This window comes from Protomyctophum bolini (assembly GCF_963924005.1).
Source record: "Protomyctophum bolini genome assembly, chromosome: 3".
Lineage (NCBI taxonomy): Eukaryota > Metazoa > Chordata > Actinopteri > Myctophiformes > Myctophidae > Protomyctophum > Protomyctophum bolini.
Window position 1 is genome coordinate 52437198 of NC_137864.1, and position 23628 is coordinate 52460825.

Consider the following 23628-nt stretch of genomic DNA (forward strand, 5'->3'; position numbering starts at 1 on the left):
ACTTAAAAATGCAGACTGCTTGTCCAATGGCCTCTATGCACACATGCCACTTTGGCCCACTTCTCTACTTCTTTCACTGGTGTTACCGATGATACTAATGAATACCGGACTACTCGCCCCGGTGCTTGCCCGGTTTTCCTCCCGGAATTTTCCCCAGTGAGGGGGATAACTTTGTAATATGCTATTGGCTGTTTGTATTCTTTTTGGAAAAATATAAAAAGATACTCCTGTGGAAAGGCTATATTATTTGACTTATATTGAACCTATAAAGAATTTAGTATTATTTAGTATATGTAAGGTTTTGCCCCCTCAAATGGTACCTCGTCAGATAATCCCCACATATCCTACAACAACTTCTGTGAACAGACTTCACTGTAGTAGCTTTTCATAAATTATATTTGTACTTTGGCTGTTCTGCTGTCATGAAAGTTTATAGTTAGAGAAATTCAAAGTCCAGCCGTCTGCTGTCCAGCCTCTCCCACCCCTCACTGGGGAAAATTCTGGGAGGAAAACGGAAACGGGGCGAGTAGTCTTGTTACCGTACTAATGAAGGCTCTGTTTCATTCTGGTCAAACACAGTCAGGGTGCTGTTGTTGTGCTGATGTTGGCTCACTCTGCTACACCAGTGGTCTCTCTAAGTGATCTTGAGTGGGTTCCAAATGGCCCCTTATTATGGGTGTGTGACTTAGGGGTCCATTTGGTTCCATTTGTACACTCTCAGAGTTATGGGGGGTCCTTGAAATTAGAATACGTTTGAGAACCACTGCATACTAAATGGAACAGTGTATTCTTAACCCATTCTGAACGGGAACCCATTTTGGTGTCGGCATCATGTTATGCTTTAGCTATTGAAAAACAGCAGATCTACAAGCTCATATCGCGCCACTCGGTGGCGCGCTATGAGCTATGTAGGTCTGCTATTTTTGAAAAATCGAAGAACGACTGACATTTTTTTAATCTGATCTCAGGTCGGAATGGGTTCATCAGACCAGTGTGTTGTCCAGTGGAAACCTCGTATGAATCTGATCTCAGGTCAGAATGGGTTAAATGGTAACAACGGTAACACCGGTGAGGGAAGTGGGGAAGCGGCCTGGACGTATATAATAGTGCTTGGGGTAGTGACATCACATATTGTGATTGTGATGTCACTATATCACCGTTTTCTTTCATTGGCACGTTTGAATGTCAAGGTTTCAGCCTCCAGGAAGAAACCCTAAATACAAATGGAAGACATCATTGCACATAACAACCACACCACGGGTGTCTAATGAAGTAATGTCACCTCATAAACACAAGCAAAACTGGGAAAAAATATCACGGCACTTGACTCCATCTTTAAACTCATTCAAACTGAAAAAAGCATCTAGGATTTTGAATATTTCTTTACACAAATGTTAAACGGACATATCATTTTGGTGGTCCTTGGCACAAAAAAAGTCAAGAGTAATTTCTAAACATAATTTGTTTATTATCATCAACATCATACTTCTTTTTTTTGACAAATTATTTGTGGGCCCACTTGATATACCCTTTTCTAAGGGGTGGGGCTGCTAGATGACTTAACTCTACCTGTGAGGTACAGAATATTTGAATGTAACACAATGCCCTCCCAACAATACTCTTTTGGTAATTTACACCATAAAACCAGTGTGTCTAATGTGTTTGTGTGTATGTGTTTGTTTGTGTGTGTGCGTGCAATTGCATGTGTGTGTTTTTGGCATCATTGCAAGCCTCCTTCAAGGAACAGTGAGACAAATTAGGCCTTGAATAAATAATCGCATGCCTTTGATGATATTTTATTTTCTTCTTATAATAGAACGGGAAGGGAATTACTTGGGGAGCGCATAATAAAGCATTAGCGCCGCGTCAGTCCCGACATTAAAATTGGAAGTCAAACCAGGTCAAAATCGTCCCGGGGAAAAGGGTTGAAAATGCGAAATGCTATCCTAAATGAATGCGTTCCAACTCTGCCTGCAATTCGCTTGTTCGTCTTGACGGTTGCTTGATAAAGCACATAGAATGGAGCCTGCAGCAATGCTGCAAAAGAGGCAGCCTCCACATCGATAAAAAAAAAAAAAAACGAATGTCTCCACACACCGCTTTATGAAAAAGTAATTGTTTCAACCAAGTCCTTGGAGCGATGCTGACCAAAAAAGCAAAAGGGTTTGATTCAGCAACCAATTTACATCGATTGTATGCCTCGCTATATAACAATTGAATGACAATCAGTGATGTCGTCTCGGGTTTTTGAGAGCATTTACTAGTGTTGTAATCACATGGTCCCAGGGTTCTCAAAGTGGGGTCCGCGACGCATAGCCAATGACAATCAGTTTTTTTTTGGATAGTGAATTATGGTATGTGTGGTATAGTATACTACTATTACCAAAGCTTACCATAATTACAGTAATCCTTAATCATATTCCATTATATTCAAAGGCTTTTGGATAGGAATGGAAACCGACTCCACACCAGTCACTTTCAGTTAGAGCACTGCAGCAACGGTGGACAGAACTATATACAAATGCTTTGCACCGACATACAATTTACAATTTAGGCATTTAGCAGACGCTCTTAATCCAGAGCGACTTACATTAAGCAAGAACAAAAAGCATGGGGAATACATCACATAAAAACATTTATCATGAAACATGCGTAAGCTAAGAAAGTAACAGTGGAATATCTATAATGAAACTATACATATAAGCTATACATCTATACTACTATGATATACATTATGTACTATGACGTGCTATGACTACATACAATGCACTTATGCTGTTTACATAACATGCTATAAGTCTGTATCAAATGCTATCTAAGTCTACAGAATTGCTATCTAAGGACATAGAGACTAGTTTTGCTGCTCATAAATTATATAGTTGCAGGAATTATGTTAAATATTATGTAACCTTGCGTGAACGAGCGGGGTCCATTTGGTTACTCTTCCAAAGTTAAATTACTATGTCTACAACCATTCGGCGCATGACCCGAGCGAAGGGATTTTTTTTGTTTTGTTTTACCAACGCTGACCTGCGCAACCAAAGTAAAGAGATCTGGAAAGTGACTGGAAACAAATATATCTTCAGGTTTGAACGCACCGAACGCCTGGGGTTATTTAATCCATTAACCCATTCTGAACGGGAACCCATTTTGGTGTTAGCATCATGTTATGCTTTAGCTATTGAAAAATGGCAGATCTACAAGCTCGTAGCGCGCCACTCGGTGGCACGCTACGAGCTTGTAGGTCTGCTATTTTTGAAAAATCTAAGGAACGACTGACATTTTTATAGAATCTGATCTCAGGTCAGAATGGGTTAATCAGACCAGTGTGTGTCCAGTGGAAACCTCGTATGAATCTGATCTCAGGTCAGAATGGGTTAATCAGACCAGTGTGTGTCCAGTGGAAACCTCGTGTGAATCTGATCTCAGGTCAGAATGGGTTAAATCATAGCGCCCAGCGATTTATAGCAGCGGAGCACATTTAGCGACGGACCGGATGTTATCCCGGATGTGGCTGAAGTAGCTAGATGTAGCTAGATGAGGCGATCGACAACAATAGGAGGTATGATTCATTCTATCGCGACCAATGACAGGGCAGCGGTGGGCCGTCTAACACACAGTCTTTTCTTAGAATTGGACGGAATGATTTAGATCAAGAGTTATTCGAATTTTAAGATTTTCCATCTCGTCCGCTAAACAGGGGGGGGGCATTTCCGATGACGTCCCACTGTTGTGCAACATTAAATGTTGCGCAACAGACGCCTGTGGAGTGTTGCTATCGGTTTTGAATTGATATCAATAATCTCTGTCCTTTTGATCAATCTCCGTCTTGAGCGCTGGGCGTTACTAATTGATAGGGCGGAGAACTCCGTCCTGTGCGATCAGGGTGTTAATACAAATAGTTCCAATGGCATCTAAATGTAAGGTTGTAAGTATATGCTTATTGTTGTCGCAACTTGCGAGGATGAGGCGGTACTTGGAAAAAAATGATCCCCTCCAAGGGGCCAAACAGGTTTGAGAACCCCTGGCCTAGGCTGCTGTTGTGCAGACTTATGGCTCTCTTGCCGTGAACTGTGCCGTGTGTTTCACTGGTTCTGGATTAGCTTTCATAAGCTTACGGCTTGGTTTCTGATATAAGGTTCTCCGAACTTAATAGGCTCTATGCTCAGCAGCTATATTGGAAAGAGGATACCAATGATATGACCAATTCAGGCTCTGTTCCATTTAGTGCAGGGGTGGGCAACTTTGACGATGGAGAGGGCCACTATATTTCTACACTAACTGCCTAGGGCCATATATTGCTGTCGTAGCAAAAATAGCCGATCTACAAGCTCAAAACGCGTCACGCTGCGACGCGTTTTGAGCTTGTAGATCGGCTATTTTTGCTACGTTCGAATTGAAATCTTGAATTTTTGCTATTTTTGAATTGGAATCCTGAAAATTATTCATTTCAAATGCCTTCAATTATACGTGCAGTGTTGAGCATTGAGCTACTAATTTAGACTGAAGTACCGGTAATTAAAGCGGGTCATGTTTGCATGTTGTGGAATTGTAAACAGCCTGAAACCAATATTATATCAGTATTCTGACATTAACCTGAGGGCCGCATTAAGTGAAGGTGGGGGCCGCATGTGACCCCCGGGCCGCCAGTTGCCCACCCCTGATTTAGTGTATGACAGTGGTTGGTTAATTTCAAGGACCCCCAACACTGAGTGTATACAAATTAATTAACTAATTCTACAGTCAGAGTTACACCCCTGTAAGGGGCCATTTGGAACTCCCTCAAGGAACCATGAGGGTACCTGGACCACACTTTGAGAGCCACTGGTGTAACATGGTGTTTCCAGTGAGCCAACATGCACAATGTTATAATCACCACCCTGACTCTGTTTGACCAAAATGGAACAGAGTTAGTATAATATTGATAAGACCTGTAAAGGAGGAGGCCTTATTACTACTACTACTACTACTACTACTTTATTTGTATAGTACTAAATTATTTGTATAGCACCTTTTTAGAGCAGTGCTTATCAGAAGAAATCAGAATACAAGACATGACATAAACCAATCGACATGACCGGGAACACGGCACAAGAAATAAATTGATAAACACAACAATGGATACAAGGGTTGAGGTCTGTTTTAAAAGCACATTTTTGTAAAGGTGAAATTGATTTTATACGAAGTGGGCTGCAGCCAGTGGAGGGAGACCAATATATTATGGCTGCTGTGCCTATTTGGGCCCTGCTCAGGGGGGTAATACTAATGCTGGGTTCTGGGAACATAGAACTCAGAACTATGTGAGCAGAACTCTGTCTGGAGTGTGCATGCAAAGTCGCACGCAGATCGGTCCAGCTGTGCTAGAGATTAGTTGTTGACAGACAGACAGACAGACAGACAGACTAAACAGAATCCCTAGCTCTCGGCCATTCTGGCCTCCATGTTAATACAAATTAAATCATAGGTTCTGTTAAAGTTTCGGGTTCTGCTGGGAGGTTTTGGCTTAACCCCCTGGAAAAGAGCCATCGTTTAATTGGTAAGAGGCTGTGTGTAGGAGTGGTTTTTCCAGAGACAATTTGACCTTCCTGAAACACTGACTCCTTTCATTCATCATACTGTACAGCAGTGGTTCTAAAAGCTTTTCATGCCAAGGACCCCCATACTGATGTCATGTGTATTTGGTGGCACCAGGAAAGAGTTTGTGCCACGAACCCCCAGAATAGAATGTTTTTCAATTCTAAATGATTCAACATAATTCTTTCAACATTTTCAATATTTTGATTTTGATTTCTGCTTGCCTTGCCGTCTATGAAATTCAACAAAAAAGGACAACTACTAAGGAATACATAAGGAATGCAAATAAATAATACGAATTAGCTGAGGTGTGCGTCCTCTGGATGGATGGATGGATCTTTGTTAGGCACTGGGTAGTCTCTCAAGACAGACAACAGGGGAGGCGCTGTTTTCCCGAATATTTGACGATGGGATTCTCAGATTGGGCACTGGGTAATCAGCTGTTTACAGAGGGTGGCTTTTTCCACTTATGAAAAAGAAAAAAGAAAAACAGTGCCTTTCTTCCATTCTATCTATTCATTCAATAATGTATGGTGATAAGATTCAAACCACCATGGCAACCCTAGTTTAACTGCATGTTTGCAACCTCTGCAGAGTACAATCATACGATTCTAGTTACTCGTTTAGTTTTGCCAAGGGCTTTGTGAGACCAAAACATTGTTACTTGAGAATGTTTCAAGATGGTTTCATTCCATGATTATCTCCTTGGAGTATCTGTTTGTTTTGCATGTTTTTGTATGTTGCATACTGTGTCACAAGCTGCTGAGAACCAGTTACCCCTCGATGGGATTAAAAATTAAAGTTGTTGAAGCAGAGCCCCACCGATGCCACATCTTTGGGCCTTATATACCAATTTGAAAACTATTATGAACATGACCGGTGTTGCCAAGTCGGTAAGCGACTTTGGGTTTGTTCTTTTGTGGTTGGGCCTTTTGGGCCAGAATGCAGACAGTGTATCGCGAGATGTGAGCTTCTAGATCGTCTATTTTCAAATAGCTGATGGGCTGTATACACTATACAGTATAACCCATTCTGACCTGAGATCAGATTCATACGAGGTTTCCACTGGACACACACTGGTCTGATGAACCCGTTCTGACCTGAGATCAGATTCTAAAAATGTCAGTCGTTCTTCGAATTTTTCAAAAATAGCAGACCTACAAGCTCGTATCGCGCCACTCGGTGGCGCGATATGAGCTTGTAGATCTGCTATTTTTCAATAGGTAAAGCATAACATGATGCTAACACCAAAATGGGTGCCTGGTCAGAATGGGATAATGTAGCCTACAGTTGCTTCTTTTGGGCTTGTTTTCTTAGACCTTGTTGCTTATTTCTCTCGCAACATCTGGAAACATTGAAGCATGCCTTGTGCAGGGTTAGACACACTGATAAGAAGACAGGATGATTACAAATTGATTCAAAGATTTTATTCAACACTGTCGTGGAAATTTAGAGATTTAGACATATAATAATACTCTTAGCTGTTCTGTGCTGCTTGTTTGCTTGCTTCATGACGCCACTGTCCCATTTAGTGAATGCCTGGAGGCTATAACACCCAGGAAACGGCCAAATTAAAATACTACAAAGACCTCTATGCTCACTATGTCCGCAAAAAAACCCCATCGGAACATTCATACACATGCTGTGGGAATGCCCAGGAGTACTAACCTTTTGGGCAAAGGTAGCATTATTCCTGTCTGATATACTCGAGACAAACATACCGTGCTTACCACACATTCTGTTAATAAATGACTCTCTCTAGGTCGTCCTCAGACGAGCCCTCCATCGTCGTTTCCAGTCATCCCGGTTCTCCATACATCTGGCCAGTTCGTTGGTACTTTGCGCTCCTGCGTCGTTCTTGAGTACATCCATGTATGTTAGCGTGGGACGTCCTCGTGACCGGTGCCCGTGCGTTGGTTCCCACAGCACTAGTTTACTGGCTGGCAGCTCTTGGTGTCTTTGGCAGTGTCCTGCTAGTCTCATTCTCCTGGCTGCTATTTTCTGGGTCACCCTTGGCATTCCATCATACAGAGTTGTGTTTGTAACATGTGTGCTCTTATTGATGTTGAGTACTGCCCGCAACATTCTGGTGTAGCACCCATCGAGAGACTTCTGCAGGGTTGGCTTCAAGGTCCAGCATTCACTGCCATATAGGAGAACGGACTCTACCGTTGCGTAGAAGAAGCTTAGTTTGGTTTGACGGGGGAGGTTGGAGTTCCATACACTGGCCATGCCGTTTAGGGCCCTCCATGCAAGGGCCTTCCTCACTTTCAGGTCTTGTTCGGTGGAGTTGACCCATGAGCCCAGGTACTTGAAGTCATTGACTTCCTTCAAAGCAGTGCCTTCTGTTGTTGTTAGAGGTGGATGCTCTGATGGGATGTTATAAGTGATAACTTGAGTTTTCTTGGCATTCAGCCGGAGGCCAACCTTGGCACATTCTGACTCCACTCCACTAATAAATGACGATTCATCTCTAAGCCACAAACACTTCACAAGAAGCCACATTTGACACTGTAGTATGATAGAGCATTAATTTACAATAAAACACAGTTAGAAAGTGAGTTAACACATTCTGAACGGGAACCCGTTTTGGTGTCAGCATCATGTTATGCTTTAGCTATTGAAAAATAGCAGATCTACAAGCTCGTAGCGCGCCACCGAGTGGCGCGCTACGAGCTTGTAGGTCTGCTATTTTTTGAAAAATCGAAGAACGACTGACATTTTTTTTTTAATCTGATCTCAGGTCAGAATGGGTTCATCAGACCAGTGTGTGTCCAGTGGAAACCTCGTATGAATCTGATCTCAGGTCAGAATGGGTTAAGAGGTTTCTGCCTGACAAGCGATGATATACAATTTCCACCCGACGGCAACAGTATTCAGCATTCACAGTTGAGCGCATCGTTCACATTCTGGAGCAAGTGGTTAACCCATTCTGACCTGAGATCAGATTCATACGAGGTTTCCACTGGACACACACTGGTCTGATCAACCCATTCTGACCCGAGATCAGATTCTAAAAAAATGTCAGTCGTTCTTCGATTTTTCAAAAATAGCAGACCTACAAGCTCATAGCGCGCCACTCAGTGGCGCGCTACGAGCTTGTAGATCTGCTATTTTTCAATAGCTAAAGCATAACATGATGCTAACACCAAGATGGGTTCCCGTTCAGAATGGGTTAAAGAAACAGCAGACAGATGAAGAAATAATGTCACAATATCTGCATCAAGACAGATGGAGCATCTATCCTTCTGTTTACAGCAGCTTGGCTGACATTCATGCTGTAATTTTTTTTTAAACCGAGGAGAATTTCATATAACTTTTGAAAGTAGTTATTGTGCAGTGGTGGGTGGAAGTTATTCGAGTAAACTTAGCCATGCTCCTCCGCGTCATCAGTGCCCATACCCGAGGCGCGGGTCGGCGAAAGGGCCTTTCTGTGTGGAGTTTGCATGTTCTCCCCGTGTCCCCTAGGGTAGGTACCCTCACAAAAACATGCAGTAATCCTGGTCTCTAAAACTACCTCCCCCTGGCCAGCCGGGGCGCCTGATAGAGGGGAAAGGAACTGGTCGGAATAACGTGTCCCTTCCACGCGCTACGTCCGGCCGGGGAAATTCCCCTCTGTCAGGTGAAAAGAAGCAGCTTGGACTCCTCATGCATAGAAGGAGGCATGAGGTCAGTCCGCTGCCCCCCCCAGGTTGGCAGAGGAAGTGTAGCGCCCAGGATTACATTAGATAATTGGCACTGGGTGAAAAAAGAAAACTGGGTTACAAAATCGGGGGATAAAAATTTAACAAGTTAAACTTAGCCATGCTCTGTTACTTTATTTATTGAATAAAAGTACCAAAGTATTGGCCTTCAAAATATACTTGCAGTACCAAAGTTAAAGCATTTCGCCTGGTTTTGAATAGCCAAAGTAAGTAATTGAAAATGTGTAATTTGAAGGTGTAAAAAGTATAATAAGTGTAAAGTGTAAGGAAATGTTAAGTAAAAATACCTTTAAAAGTTTACATAACCCATGAAAACTGGAAAAGGCATCGGTGCCATTTTAGATTTTATTATTTATTATATATATCTTTTAGTGTTTTAACCCATTCTGACCGGGAACCCGTTTTGGTGTCAGCATCATATTATGCTTTAGCTATTGAAAAATAGCAGATCTACAAGCTCGTAGCGCGCCACTCGGTGGCGCGCTACGAGCTTGTAGGTCTGCTATTTTTGAAAAATCGAAGAGCGACTGACATTTTTAGAATCTGATCTCAGGTCAGAATGGGTTAATCAGACCAGTGTGTGTCCAGGTGGAAACCTCGTATGAATCTGATCTCAGGTCAGAATGGGTTAAACATTAGGAATAATTTATAATGATTTGAACACAGATCTTCTCTTCTGGGTGTAGGTCCCCCTGCAGCACAAAACATTTTCAGATGGGCGTACGTACGCGGCCACATACTGTACATAGCATACTGTATCATGTTGGAGGTCCTTTTGAGAACTACTCATTTAGAAGGCTTTTGTAGAATCTGCTCTGTACAGTACAGTACAGTACAGTACAGTACGTGAGTAAATGTACTCGGGTTACTTCGCACCACTGCGAATAAGGCTGAATGTTACCTCATGGCACAGAGAAGTTTCCATTAGATGCACTTTGGATCCTCAACCTGTCTCGTCACGCAGTTGTGGTTGACACATGGAAAAAAAAGAAAAGAAGAAAGGCGTTTGATAGAAACTAAATGGAAATATCTCTTAACCCATTCTGACCTGAGATCAGATTCATACGAGGTTTCCCACTGGACACACAATGGTCTGATTAACCCATTCTGACCTGAGATCAGATTCTAAAAATGTCAGTCGTTCCTTCGATTTTTAAAAAATAGCAGACCTACAAGCTCGTAGCGCGCCACTCGGTGGCGCGATATTAGCTTGTAGATCTGCTATTTTTCAATAGCTAAAGCACAACATGATGCTAACACCAAAATGGGTGCCCGGTCAGAATGGGTTGAGAACTACTCATTTAGAAGGCTTTTGTAGAATCTGCTCTGTACTGTACTGTACAGTACAGTACGTGAGTAAATGTACTCGGGTTACTTTGCACCACTGCAAATAAGCCTGAATGTTATACCTGGCACAAAGACGTTTCCATTAGATGGATCCTCAACCTGTCTCGTCACGCCGTTGTGGTTGACACATGGAAAAAAAGAAAAGAATAAAGGCGTTTGATAGAAATTAAATGGAAATATCTCTTAACCCATTCTGACCTGAGATCAGATTCATACGAGGTTTCCACTAGGACACACACTGGGTCTGATTAACCCATTCTGACCTGAGATCAGATTCTAAAAATGTCAGTCGTTCTTCGATTTTTCAAAAAATAGCAGACCTACAAGCTCGTAGCGCGCCACTCGGTGGCGCGCTATGAGCTTGTAGATCTGCTGTTTTTCAATAGCTAAAGCATAACATGATGCTGACACCAAAATGGGTTCCCGTTCAGAATGGGTTAAAACAGTTTGTTTGCTACTCCCAACACCCCTGAAGACAGTGGAGAGACGGATGGCTTAGTACAACCACAAATGAACACTGTGTACGTGGGTCAGTGACGTGACACCCCAAAAAAAGTGTTTTTTAAAAACCTTTAAATAACAGGAATAAAAATGATTTACTTTTGTTCTACTCACTCTCATCTTTATGGAAACATATTTTGTTTTTAGATATTTTATTGGAATCAGAGTTTATTCAGCATTTTGTTGTACTTGTGCCTAAAATCGTCATATGGTGTGACATGACAATAATTGTTTATAAAATGAAAATGGAGTACACCTTTCTTAAGTTGCTCACTTTATCAAAGTCCTTTATCATAACTAACCTGTAATCCACTATAGTTTTGTGAAAATGTATTAAATCTGTATATTATTTCCGTAATCAACACTCAATGTGAGGCCCATGTTATCGGTCTTTCAATATATTTTGTATTCATTGTGACAAAACTTTCTCTAAAATTACACAAATATTTGTGACTCTTCCTTAGACTATTTGCTATGTAATCCATGAACATTAATGGTTTCATCATTAATAAAGGTATGATTTTTGTCACTATTTGGAACGTCACACCAAATGATTTAGTGTCACACCGTATGATCATATCTTCATTTTTCAAAGCAAACTGTGTTTTAACCTACTTATTAGTGAGTACTGAACTTTACAGATTGATTTAACAATTACTCAGGAAAAACAGCAACAGGAAAATTGCTTTAACATTGAATAACATGGCAATGACTGAATAAAACGAAATTAAACACAATTTATTGTGGATAGTTGCAGATTTTAGGTGAAAATGTTTAAAACAAATGTTTAAATGGACAAAAGAAGCATGGGACTTTGTTATTTATTGTTATATCTGTAGGAAAATACAGTTTGTACCATATGGTGTGACAAAAAACTCATATGGCGTGACAGGAAAACAGTCACACCATTATGATAAAGTGTCACACCATATTACGTTTTCTGCACTTAACATAACATTGAGGCTACTAGCTACACATTAGCATGCTAACAACATGCTAGCTATAACAAAGCAACATAGATTTACATGTAATTATGACCAAAAAATCTAATACCTTTAGCTTTTTTAATGAAAAAGGTGTCACACCCACAGACACTTGGAAGAGTCGCATTGGTCAGCGTTCCAACAAGATCGTATTTCATGAAAAGGTTAAAATGATAATTCACCACAGACACCTGTCATGCTATTGTAATGCAAGTGCTGAACAGCCTTACTGAAGAAGTACCTCTCTATCCCAATGGGTGTCCAAACAATTGCCTGTTGAAATGTCCCAAAATGGTGTCACACAATATGATTTTGGTTTGGGGGACAAAATCTTTTTGATCAGAAATGACTGAAAACATTATGCTTGGACTTTGAAAAGATTAGGCTCACAAATAGACATCTATATTATATTTATGGAATTTTTAAAATAATTTTAGCATTTTTTTCCTTAGTTTTATTTAAGTTCCTACTTTGAGAAACAAGGCCGGGACAGTCGCACCATATGATTTTTGCTGTGTTTGGTTGAAAATTCTGAAGAAATGAGGAATGAAATGTTTTAATCTTGAGTATGTTCACATGGAGCATAATGTCCTGCACAATATTCAGAAGGTTTTTGACAAATATATGTTTTATTTATACATGAGTGACACTGAGGACAGCCAGGGACACCATGTCACGTCACCCACGGGATGTTTTTGGCTTTGATACTCTTGTTGAGTGTCTCACTAAACTGAAGGAAAATCAATGTGATTTGTCTGTCCAGAGTTTACTATACTTTTGTGTGTGTGTGTGTGTGTGTGTGTGTGCCTCACTAATTGGTTGTTTGTTCCATTATATTTTGTGTCTCCTAACCCTCTCCTTCACCGCACTGGATGGTTCATGACATCGCAAACGATCAGACATGTATTTTGGCCCTAAACCATTCAAAGCTTTATAGACCAACAAGTAGTATTTTTAAATCAATTCTTTGACACACAGAGAGCCAGTGTAAGGATTTAACAACTCGAGCGACATGCTTCACTTTTTCTTGGTATTATAAGGACTCGAGCAGCAGTGTGTGTGTGTGTGTGTGTGTGTGTGTGTTTGTGTGTGTGTGTGTGTGTGTCCCTCCCCATGGAGGGAGGTGTGTGAGTCAGAGCTGTGAGCAGTGATTATCCCACCAACGTTGGTCTCCTCACTTCCCCTCGCCTCTCTCCTGTGGTCTTATTCCCCAGACCCCTCCCTCTGACTGCCTAACCAATGAGAACACACTGTTGTCTTCTCCTTTTCCTTCCCTCTCTGCTCCGTCTCTCAAAGCACTATTGATTGCATTCTGTTTTATTTCATTTGTTTAACTTCTGCATGTGTTCTGCCGTGCGTGCCTTCGTGTGTTTGTCTTTGTATTATTGCTCTTGTGAGTGCTGTGCCCCTAAAGTATATAGTTAGTATTTGAGAAATTAGACATTTTGAGGACAATTTTCCTGTTCCTCACACAAGATAAATGGTTGGTTTTATTTGCTTGGTTTATTTGTTTATTTAGTCGGGACAGTGACAGTGTATATTGATGAACATTACATTAAAAATGCAGTGTAAATATACCAGATTTAGCAAAACATGCTAATTTCCATCTGCATTCCCCAGACATCAAACATCAAACAATGCAAACAGGACTGACATACAGGACATAGAATACTAATACCTAGTACATTTCAAACGTAATACAACTACTGTAGTAAGAATAAAAAAAATAGAAAATATTAAACTATTATTAGGGTAGGTTTACGCTATTTTGGACTAAGCGTCATACATGATCACAAGACTGGTTATTTTTTAACCATTGTTTCAATTGTCCTTTAAAAGCTGTGAAAGTGGGGATATCCCTTAGTGTGGGATGGAGCTCATTCCAGTATTGACAACCTTTTATGGACAGTACATTTTGACTGCATTAGTGTTTGGCTGTGCGCTAAATGTATTGTGTTGTGTTGTGTGTGTCTGTAGGAAACCAGAGGATCTTTCCAGGGAGGTGATTCAGATCCAACAGAGAGAAATCGCTCTGAAAGAGCAGAACTACACGCTTACCAGCAGGTATGACTGACACACACATACACACACACACACACACACACACACACACACACACACTTCTATATTGTGAGGACATCAACATTTTAGTACGTATACAGCATTCATTGCATTTTTTTCCCGTAAGGCCGGAAAATAGCACGTCTACACAGTACAATACGTTGTGAGCTTGTAGGTCGGCTATTTTCCGGTGCATTACACCAGCACGCAATTTGATATAAATCAGGCATAATTCTAAATCCCTAAAACTAACCTGTAAATATCCTAACCTCCTAATCTCAAACTGAATCATTTTAAAATTGTAAATCTTATGACCAGTAAAATGGTCCTCAGAACATCTGTTGTGCTGCATCCACATGGGATCAGGCAAGCGCTAGACGGCAAACTGGAAGTCATTTTAGTGGACGGGACCACACACACACACACACACACACACACACACACACACACACACACACACACACACACACACACAGAGAGAGAGAATATTGTGTGTCTGCGGTCATGCGTGTGCACGTGCATTTTGAGCATGTTCACACTGCAGTTCAGCGTGGACAAGAAGACTGCTGCTTCATTAGCTAACAAGCTTCTCTTCTTCCTGCTGACGAGTGTACTGAGCTCATTAAGAAACATGTGAGACGTGTGTGTGGTTGGCGGTAGGGCTGTCAAGATTACAAATTTAAGTTGACACTTCCGATTAACAATTTAATTGTGTTTTTTGGCGTTGAGCTCCATGGACTACAATGATTACAATGTTTTTTTAGGCCTAAACTTAATTGACTGCGACTGACATGCCGCATGTCAATCCAACGAACAGTGGGGACATTTTGACCGTACTAAACTTAGTACTTTAACAGATCGCGGTGACATCGTTTTTCCCCCGCTGAAAGCACAGACACACCTCTGTCTTTTGCAATGCTCGGGGGTCCATCTTGCTGGAGCTAGATACAATTAACCCATTCTGAACGGGAACCCATTTTGCTGTTAGCATCATGTTATGCTTTAGCTATTGAAAAACAGCAGATCTACAAGCTCATAGCGCGCCACCGAGTGGCGCGCTACGAGCTTGTAGGTCTGCTATTTTTGAAAAATCGAAGGAACGACTGACATTTTTAGAATCTGATCTCAGGTCAGAATGGGTTCATCAGACCAGTGTGTGTCCAGTGGAAACCTCGTATGAATCTGATCTCAGGTCAGAATGGGTTAATGTTAACATTATAGCATGACACCGTTGTGCCTCAAAGTGTAAAATAACGGTCAAGTTGTACATTGATTATTTGATATAGAAATGCTCATATTAAACGATATATAATTATCACTAAGAAAATACTAAAGTTTGGAAACTTAACTTTGGTCCATTTCTTCTCCACTTTAATAATACCAAATGGTATTGTATTTTATATAATTTTAATTGTTGACTACTCAACTTTGCAACGAGGTCTAGATTGTAAGGATCGGGCATTCCTGGAATGAGCCACACAGCAAACCCTTGCTTTGAGTTGCTTAGTGGATTGGATGATCGCATTCTCACAGCAATATGGAAAGAACAACACATAATTCTCCACTCAGTGTTATGGAACATGGTAACGGGGGGAAGATCCAAACGCAGCCGCAGCGCTTGGCACCTCCTCCTCATGCTGGTCACCAACCTATAGCCACATGTTGCTGTGGGATGGCAGCCCATTCCATTCCTCAACCAGGTTTTGTTGCAATTCATCCACCGTGGTTCTGTTCACTATAGCACGTATAGCACGCTGAAGCAGATCCCGCAAAGTGTTCAATTGGGTTGAGGTCTGGACTCACGGCATCCTCTTCTTCACTTCTAAATTCTGGAGACACTCTGTGATGATGCTGGCTCTGTGGGGGCGAGCGTTGTTATCCTGGAGGATGGCGTTCTCCATGGCGGTCCCATGAAGATTGGCTGGCTCCAGAATCTGGCTCAGTATCTGATACAGTATCTCACTGGATTTAGATTGCCTTCAATGATGACATGTTCTGTCTTGGCTGTGACAGATACTGCCTCATACCAAGTGTTGTGGCTGTGTATGGATCTTCCACATGCTACCTACCGAGTGTAAAATTAATAATGTGTAAAAATAGCCATTATGTGTTTTTTATTATTTGCCATTTTGACAAATGTTTTGGAGGCGCTCTCTCCCATGCGTTTAGCTGTGTTGCTCATTCCACCAACGCCCAATCCTTGCAATCTATACCTCGTTGTAAAGGTTACTAATCAACGATTAAAATGATAACAATACAATGCCAATTGGTACTATTAAAGTGGATAAATAATGTACCAATGTTAAGTTTCCAAACTTTTGTTGCCGAGTTTAGATTCAGCCGTGTTTCTAACCCATCATCATATGATCCAACTGCCACCAAAACGTGATATACTCTACCCAGACTCTAAAACTCTACCACTTCTCGTGTGTGTGTGTGTGTGTGTGTGTGTGTGTGTGTGTGTGTGTGTGTGTGTGTGTGTGTGTGTGTGTGTGTGTGTGTGTGTGTGTGTGTGTGTGTGTGTGTGTGTGTGTGTGTGTGTGTGTGTGTGTGTGTGTGTGTGTGTGTGTGTGTGTGTGTGTGTGCGTGCGTGCGCGGCCCCTCAGTGTGCGGGCTGTGGAGCGCAGCCAGGCGGACCTGCAGGGGGAGCTGTCGCAGCAGCGGGCCAAGGCCCTGGAGGAGCAGAACAAGAGAGAGTCGCAGGACGCGATGGTGCGTCGACTGCAGAAGAGAACTCTGCTGCTCACCAAGGTAGGACACAGCAGGCACACACAACGTTGTTCGGTGCATGACACCAGCGCATAACTAAGTGTAACTCCATCTTTAATCCCTAAACCTAACGCCAACCGGAATCTTTTCCTAATTGTCTAAACATATCTTTTAACCATAAAACTACAATTTCTCTTTTGTAAATGTCCATTTCTCTAATTCTACTATGCTTGTGGTGAAATTTGGCCCTCACAAGTATAGTAATACACGCACACACTCAACAATGTATATTTTGTAAGATTTCCTTTGACTGCATTCGCTACATGACCCTCGACTTTATCTTGAACCTTAACCCCAGTTATAGACAGTTTCAGGCTCTAATCAGTCCCCTCGCTGCCCTGAGCTTTCCAACCGGTTTGTGAACAACACACTACCAAAGAAACAGCGGCCATTTAGCTCAGGGGGTTCCAAATGTTTCCATGCCAAGGACCCCAAAATAGCCACGGCCTAACTAGGTTGATGCCCGCTGGGAACGATGCTTGTTGGAAAGCAAGCCTGTTGTGAACACATGCCCCTTCCCTGTTCCCTGCCCCATTGTGAGAGTATCAGTAGTAACCTGTTGTATTTGTTGTCAGAGTACTTTGCAGTACCTATTATTGTCAATACTTGATGGTCAGTCTATGACATCAGCACTCAGACGTCATATTGATGACATCAGGGATGTCGTCATAAGATGGATGGATGGATAGACCCTGGTCAAATTATGTTTTTTTCTGGACTCTTTATCAACCACAACAATATCTGGTGCATTAGCTGTCAGAGTTGTAAAGGTATCTATCTGGGTTATAGCAGAGTTGGAACATGGATGGAATGACACAGGAATGTTTGTACATTCTCGCTGTCCTCGCTATGAGTTCCACTATTCTAGCATGGCGTGCTACTACTGTATATACATTCCTTTGTATGTATGCATAACAGCCGTTCAAGATGTGTGATCACTGATACACTGTACTCAGTGATCTGTTCTGTGGTGTGGCGCATGCAATGAGGGACCTGAGTGACACACACACACACACACACACACACACACACACACACACACACACACACACACACACACACACACACACACACACACACACACACATCATCATAGATCTATAAGACGGGCTAAAAGCACATTATCCAGGCTTGTGGAGGGGGGGAGAGGGGTAGTGGAGTGCTTGGCCCAGAGATTCTCTTGGCAGATCCCGTTGCTTGACGCTGACGGGCAGTTTTTCCGCACGTGTGTGCACGCCACGTGATGGATGCTCAGCGTTCAGGGATGTGAGTAATATTTGTCCGTCATTCAAAGCGCCGGCGCATTGTTTGACTAAAGCTTGGAGCCGCAGCGGCATCGCTGAACGGACCGGCGTTGCTGAACGCTCATCAATTCCATTCACCCACCTTCATTCATCACAAAGGGGCAGGCGAGCAGGCCGCTTTGCTGACTGCCAGGGTTCTGCAGTCTCTCTCTCTCTCTCTCTCTCTCTCTCTCTCTCTCTCACACTCACACTCACACACTCTCTCACACTCACACTCTCTCTCTCACACACACACACACACACAGGTCCACTGTTGCAATGGCCCCTTAGCACTGGTTTTGGGACTAGGTCTGGGGCCATGTGATGTGATTTAACAATCAACATCACCATTATTCCAACACATAATTTGCCTCAAATTAAGATTCACAGTGAAGATACTGTAGCAAATCAATGTTTTTTACATTATCTTGTAGATCTGCACAGCAGTGCCCTCTATCAGCTCAGAGAGGTGACATTGATGTCATTTATTGCATTTTTAAATCCCTTGCGATGGAAGCAACTGCTATTGGCTGCCAGCGAGGGCAGGTCTTCACTCGGTAGTACCAGTAGAAGCCTTAGAAACATACTACATCAACTCTAAAGCAGTGTTGTTTTTGTCGACTAAAACTACCGTAATACCCAAAATCGTAATACCCAAAATTGATTTTGGTGTTTAACCCATTCTGAACGGGAACCCGTTTTGGTGTCAGCATCATGTTATGCTTTAGCTATTGAAAAATAGCAGATCTACAAGCTCATAGCACGCCACCGAGTGGCGCGCTACGAGCTTGTAGGTCTGCTATTTTTGAAAAATCGAAGAACGACTGACATTTTTAGACTCTGATCTCAGGTCAGAATGGGTTAATCAGACCAGTGTGTGTCCAGTGGAAACCTCGTATGAATCTGATCTCAGGTCAGAATGGGTTAAAAGGAACCATGTTTAAAAATGCACCGACCTGCACTGAGCCATTATTTGGTTCCAGTTCCAATTAGAAACTGCAAATAATGGCCCGGGCGTTTAATACACAAAATGGTTTCAGACCCCGGGCGTTGTGCAACATTCTTACTCAACAGTAAACAAACCAACGTACTGTACCAGTAAGACGCGCTGAGGGAGAGAAGCGTGCACACATCCTCCTGGGTGACTATTGGGCGAGCGTTGGCTTTCTGAGCGTTCTGTATTGGCCTTATATGGAGCATGTCTTGAGTGTACAGGGTTTGATGAGGTCAGATTAACATATGGAATGTCGGAACAGGTCAGCTCCATATTTGGAGATCTAAGGGTGACAGCGGGGGCAGTTTCTTGAGTGTACAGGGGTTGATGAAGGCCCAGGTAGGGCTGGTCCCTTACATTTCGGGCCCGTTTTTTCGCCAGCTGCCGGGCGTGGCAGCTGCACTAATAACTTTGGGGCAGGCGGCACAGCCCCAAAGAGTTTGAATCCAGTGATCCAGTCTTCTCCATGTATGGTTATCCAGGGTTAGATGAGCTCAGTGTCGTGATCTTCATATATGGAGATGGCCATATAATATATGGCGGTGTGATGTGTCACAAGACGTGATGTCACGCGGCGTGACCATATATGGAGGTGTGATAAAAAAAATCTACATTTTTAAATATAGGAAAAGAAAATGGGATTTGCACTCGAGTGAGTCGTGACCCATACAAATTGGTTGGAATTAACATTCTCATTGGTCCCACAATTGGATGGATTATAAGGTCCTGGGATTTGAAATGGCAATCAATTATGTCAATGTCATCTCTCTTTCTTAGAGGGCACTGCTGTGTGTGCGCGCACACACATCACACACACACACACACACACACACACACACACACACATTGTGTCCATTATTGGACACGAACTAACGCAGGCACACACACACTCACACACACACACACACACACACACACACACACACTCCTAATAGAGGCATAGTGGCATTTTGTCTAAGAACGTTAGATAGAGTTGACCAAAAGCAATTTTTCCCTTTTACTCAAACGTAACAGAAAATGATGAAAAGGGTAATGACAGATTTATCTTCCCTGCCCTTTATTCGGTTTCTCATGTGTCTCTCTCTCTCTCGCTCTCGCTCTCGCTCTCGCTCTCTCTCTGATGTATTTAAAATTAGAGCTGTTATCACTTATCAGTGAGGAAGTCACAGATTTTTATTTAGATAAATTGTGTGAATTTCATTACACTTTTAATAGACTGTAAATGTCCAAAGGGTCACACAAGCGCATGCACATGTACACACACACACACACACACACACACACACACACACACACACACACACGGCAGCCGCATTGCTTTTGTAGGTCATACCGTTTTGAAAGATGTAGTAAAGTCTTTTAGAGTCTGGTAAAAACTGCCACCGCGATAATCCATTCCATAGTTACGGGCTGTTGAATGTGGCTTGTTTACGTCCAAAACCATCAAAAAGTGGATTTTTATGAATATTTTAGCATTATCCTACACCAGCCAAATCTTTTTGTGATCACATGATTTCTGGGTGTACACTTCTCCGTTGATCCTGGGATCATTCACGTATAGCGCCCTCTGCCCTAAACCACTAAAAACACATCGTGATGAGAATCTTGTCATTCGCAAGCAATGAGTTAAAGGCGCAGTGAAATGAAAAAGACGTTTTTCACACTTTTAGACCATATCCGTGGTCATCATATGGGCATACCTAACAATGGATGCCAAAAAAATGGGAAAATTCTCATTTCTGTGTGTTTTTATATCAAAGGTCCATAAAAACGATTGTATTATTTATTTATTAAAACGAAAACGTGCTGCGTGATGACGTGTAGAGATACACATCGATAAAAGCCAATAAAAATAAAGCTCACCCGTTTAATTCCCCATGTCTGCGCATCCATGCAACACAGCTGCTTCTGATTACAGATTACTCCGTTTTTATTTCCATTCAAGATAACATCCAGACAGTGTATTACTCGGTTTCAACTTAATCATCACGCTAAAATATGTATCTGATTATAGGGTAGAAATAAGCCACATAACAGTAAACTGATCCAGCTGGCCGACAATCTGATTTGTAAACAAACACACACCATGCGTGTCGCGGATAGCATAGCTACCGTCCCTAGCTACCGTCCCATCGCCTGAAGGGATGCGACACTCTGATTGGTTCAGAAACTTCAGACCGGTGTTTCATGTGGAAACACCATTTTCATGTTGTTCACCATTTCCGTTTCACTGCGCCTTTAAGACCTGAGGCTCAAACACAAGCTTTTTCGAAAAACTGAACTCCATTCATTCATTGAAGGAGGAGTTCAGACAGCTTCTAGGTTGATGCTCTAATGAACAGTGACAGAGGCTGACACTTCATTCACGCTGATTAAGTTGCTCTTCATCTAATCATGTTGTTTTCTAATTCTAGCCTCTGAGCTAATACAAATTGCTACTATGATTTCAACACAGTGTTCAGGTAAAATCACACCCAGTAACATTTTTCTAATGCGTTGGTTCTCAAAGTTGGGGGTTCAGGGGATCCTCAGCAAAGGTTGTTAACCCATTCTGAACGGGAACCCGTTTTGGTGTTGGCATCATGTTATGCTTTAGCTATTGAAAAACAGCAGATCTACAAGCTCATAGCGCGCCACCGAGTGGCGCGCTACGAGCTTGTAGGTCTGCTATTTTTTTTAAATCGAAGAACGACTGACATTTTTATAGAATCTGATCTCAGGTCAGAATGGGTTAATCAGACCAGTGTGTGTCCAGTGGAAACCTCGTATGAATCTGATCTCAGGTCAGAATGGGTTAAAACAGCATCGTTTGTAGTTTGTTCATATCAACCTCCCGACGAGCTTTGACAATTAACCGAAAATATAATATATCGAAACCAATATTACTGTAACTTCAATGATAGAGAAGTGGCTTTATACACGTACTGTACGCATGCACGCACACGCATTAAGGATGCCGCCGATTAATTGCTTTTTTTGATTAATTGCAGGAGTCTCCTGAATCGATATCGATAATATTGATAATCAATTATTTCAGATTTTCTTTTTTTATAATGGTGATATTTATTGAAGTCACACATCACCTTGCTTGCCTTCAGCAGGAGGAGATTGGCATAATCCTCCTCCCTCTCTCTCTCTCTCTCTCTCTCTCTCTCTCTCTCAATTCAATTCAATTCAATTCAATTCAATTCAATTCAATTCAATTCAATTCAAAGGGATTTATTGGCATGAGAAAACATACGTTTACATTGCCAAAGCAGAAAGAACAATACAGCAATACAATCAAAACAAAAAGTATGTACTTTGAATGTCAGAATCTTCAATAGATCAACTTCTGTGTACCAAGATCACTCGATGCAGGTATAGTGCAGGAATATACACAATGATTAGTCTTTAGGGTGGTTGTGTTCCATTTGATATCCTTCTCCTATCACAGCAACGCACAAATCTTGCTGCTGTGTTTGCACATTGTTGTATTTCGCCCAGCAGATATGGGAGTTTTTTGTCATTGGTCATGTTTTCAAAATCTCCGTGTGTTGGTTGTGATCTGTGGGAAGTATGTGTCTCTGATGTCTTGGTACAATGGACAGACAGTATGTGTCTCTGATGTCTTGGTACAATGGACAGATGGTTAGGAAGTGTAGCTCGGTTTCCACTTCGTTTAGTGTGCAGTGGGTGCATATAGTCTGTCTTCTCTCGGGATACAGGTCTGCCTATGACGGCCTTTCTCGATCGCGAGACTGTGCTCATGAGTCTATACCTAGTCCCTCTCTAATCCTCTCATTGAAACTTGTTTTGGACCAGAGCTGACCCTACACCACCTTGGGCCTCCACCGGGACCTCAGTTTGGGGATGAGAAGAACGGAACACTGGCTTTGTGTTCGCAAAGCAGCACAAATTAACTGGATCTTCCCCTGGCACTGTTCCACAGAGCTCTGACTTTATTAGCTCAAGCAGGCGCGCACACATATAGCACAGGGGTGGGGGAGGAAATGCTGACTCACCCTCGCTCCGGATTGAACGGAGGAAATATGGGCTGTTAGCGGGTATATTCAGGGTCCATTTGTGCCGTGTCGGTGCTGTGTGCACATATCTTTTTCTCTCTCGCTCTCGCTCTGGCTCTCTCTCTCTGAGGCCTCAACTTTTCTCCAGTCAGCATTCAAGAGTCTTTATTGCATCACATTATGTATGTATAGGAGAGGGAAATTATTGACATTGAACAAGGCTGAAAAGAAGAAAGATAATTTATAAATAACAATACAAACTACAGTAAGTGTTCATGGGTCATACCTATACATAAATAAACAAATATGCACACACTCTCGCGCACATGCTCACACACACACACACACACACACACACACACACAATATCCCAGCAAGTAGCAACTGAGGACTTGAGCACATTCATTC

General features: G+C 42.1%; 1 protein-coding gene across 1 annotated transcript in view; it reads left to right on the plus strand.

The window, feature by feature from the left end:
• Nucleotides 1-23628, plus strand: part of mad1l1 (mitotic arrest deficient 1 like 1) — a 113478-nt gene that overhangs the window by 13102 nt on the left and 76748 nt on the right. The window contains exons 10-11 of the mRNA XM_080759128.1: nt 14087-14173; nt 16777-16921. Of these exons, the coding sequence (XP_080615254.1) occupies nt 14087-14173; nt 16777-16921 (232 nt within the window). The remainder of the gene's footprint in view (nt 1-14086; nt 14174-16776; nt 16922-23628) is intronic.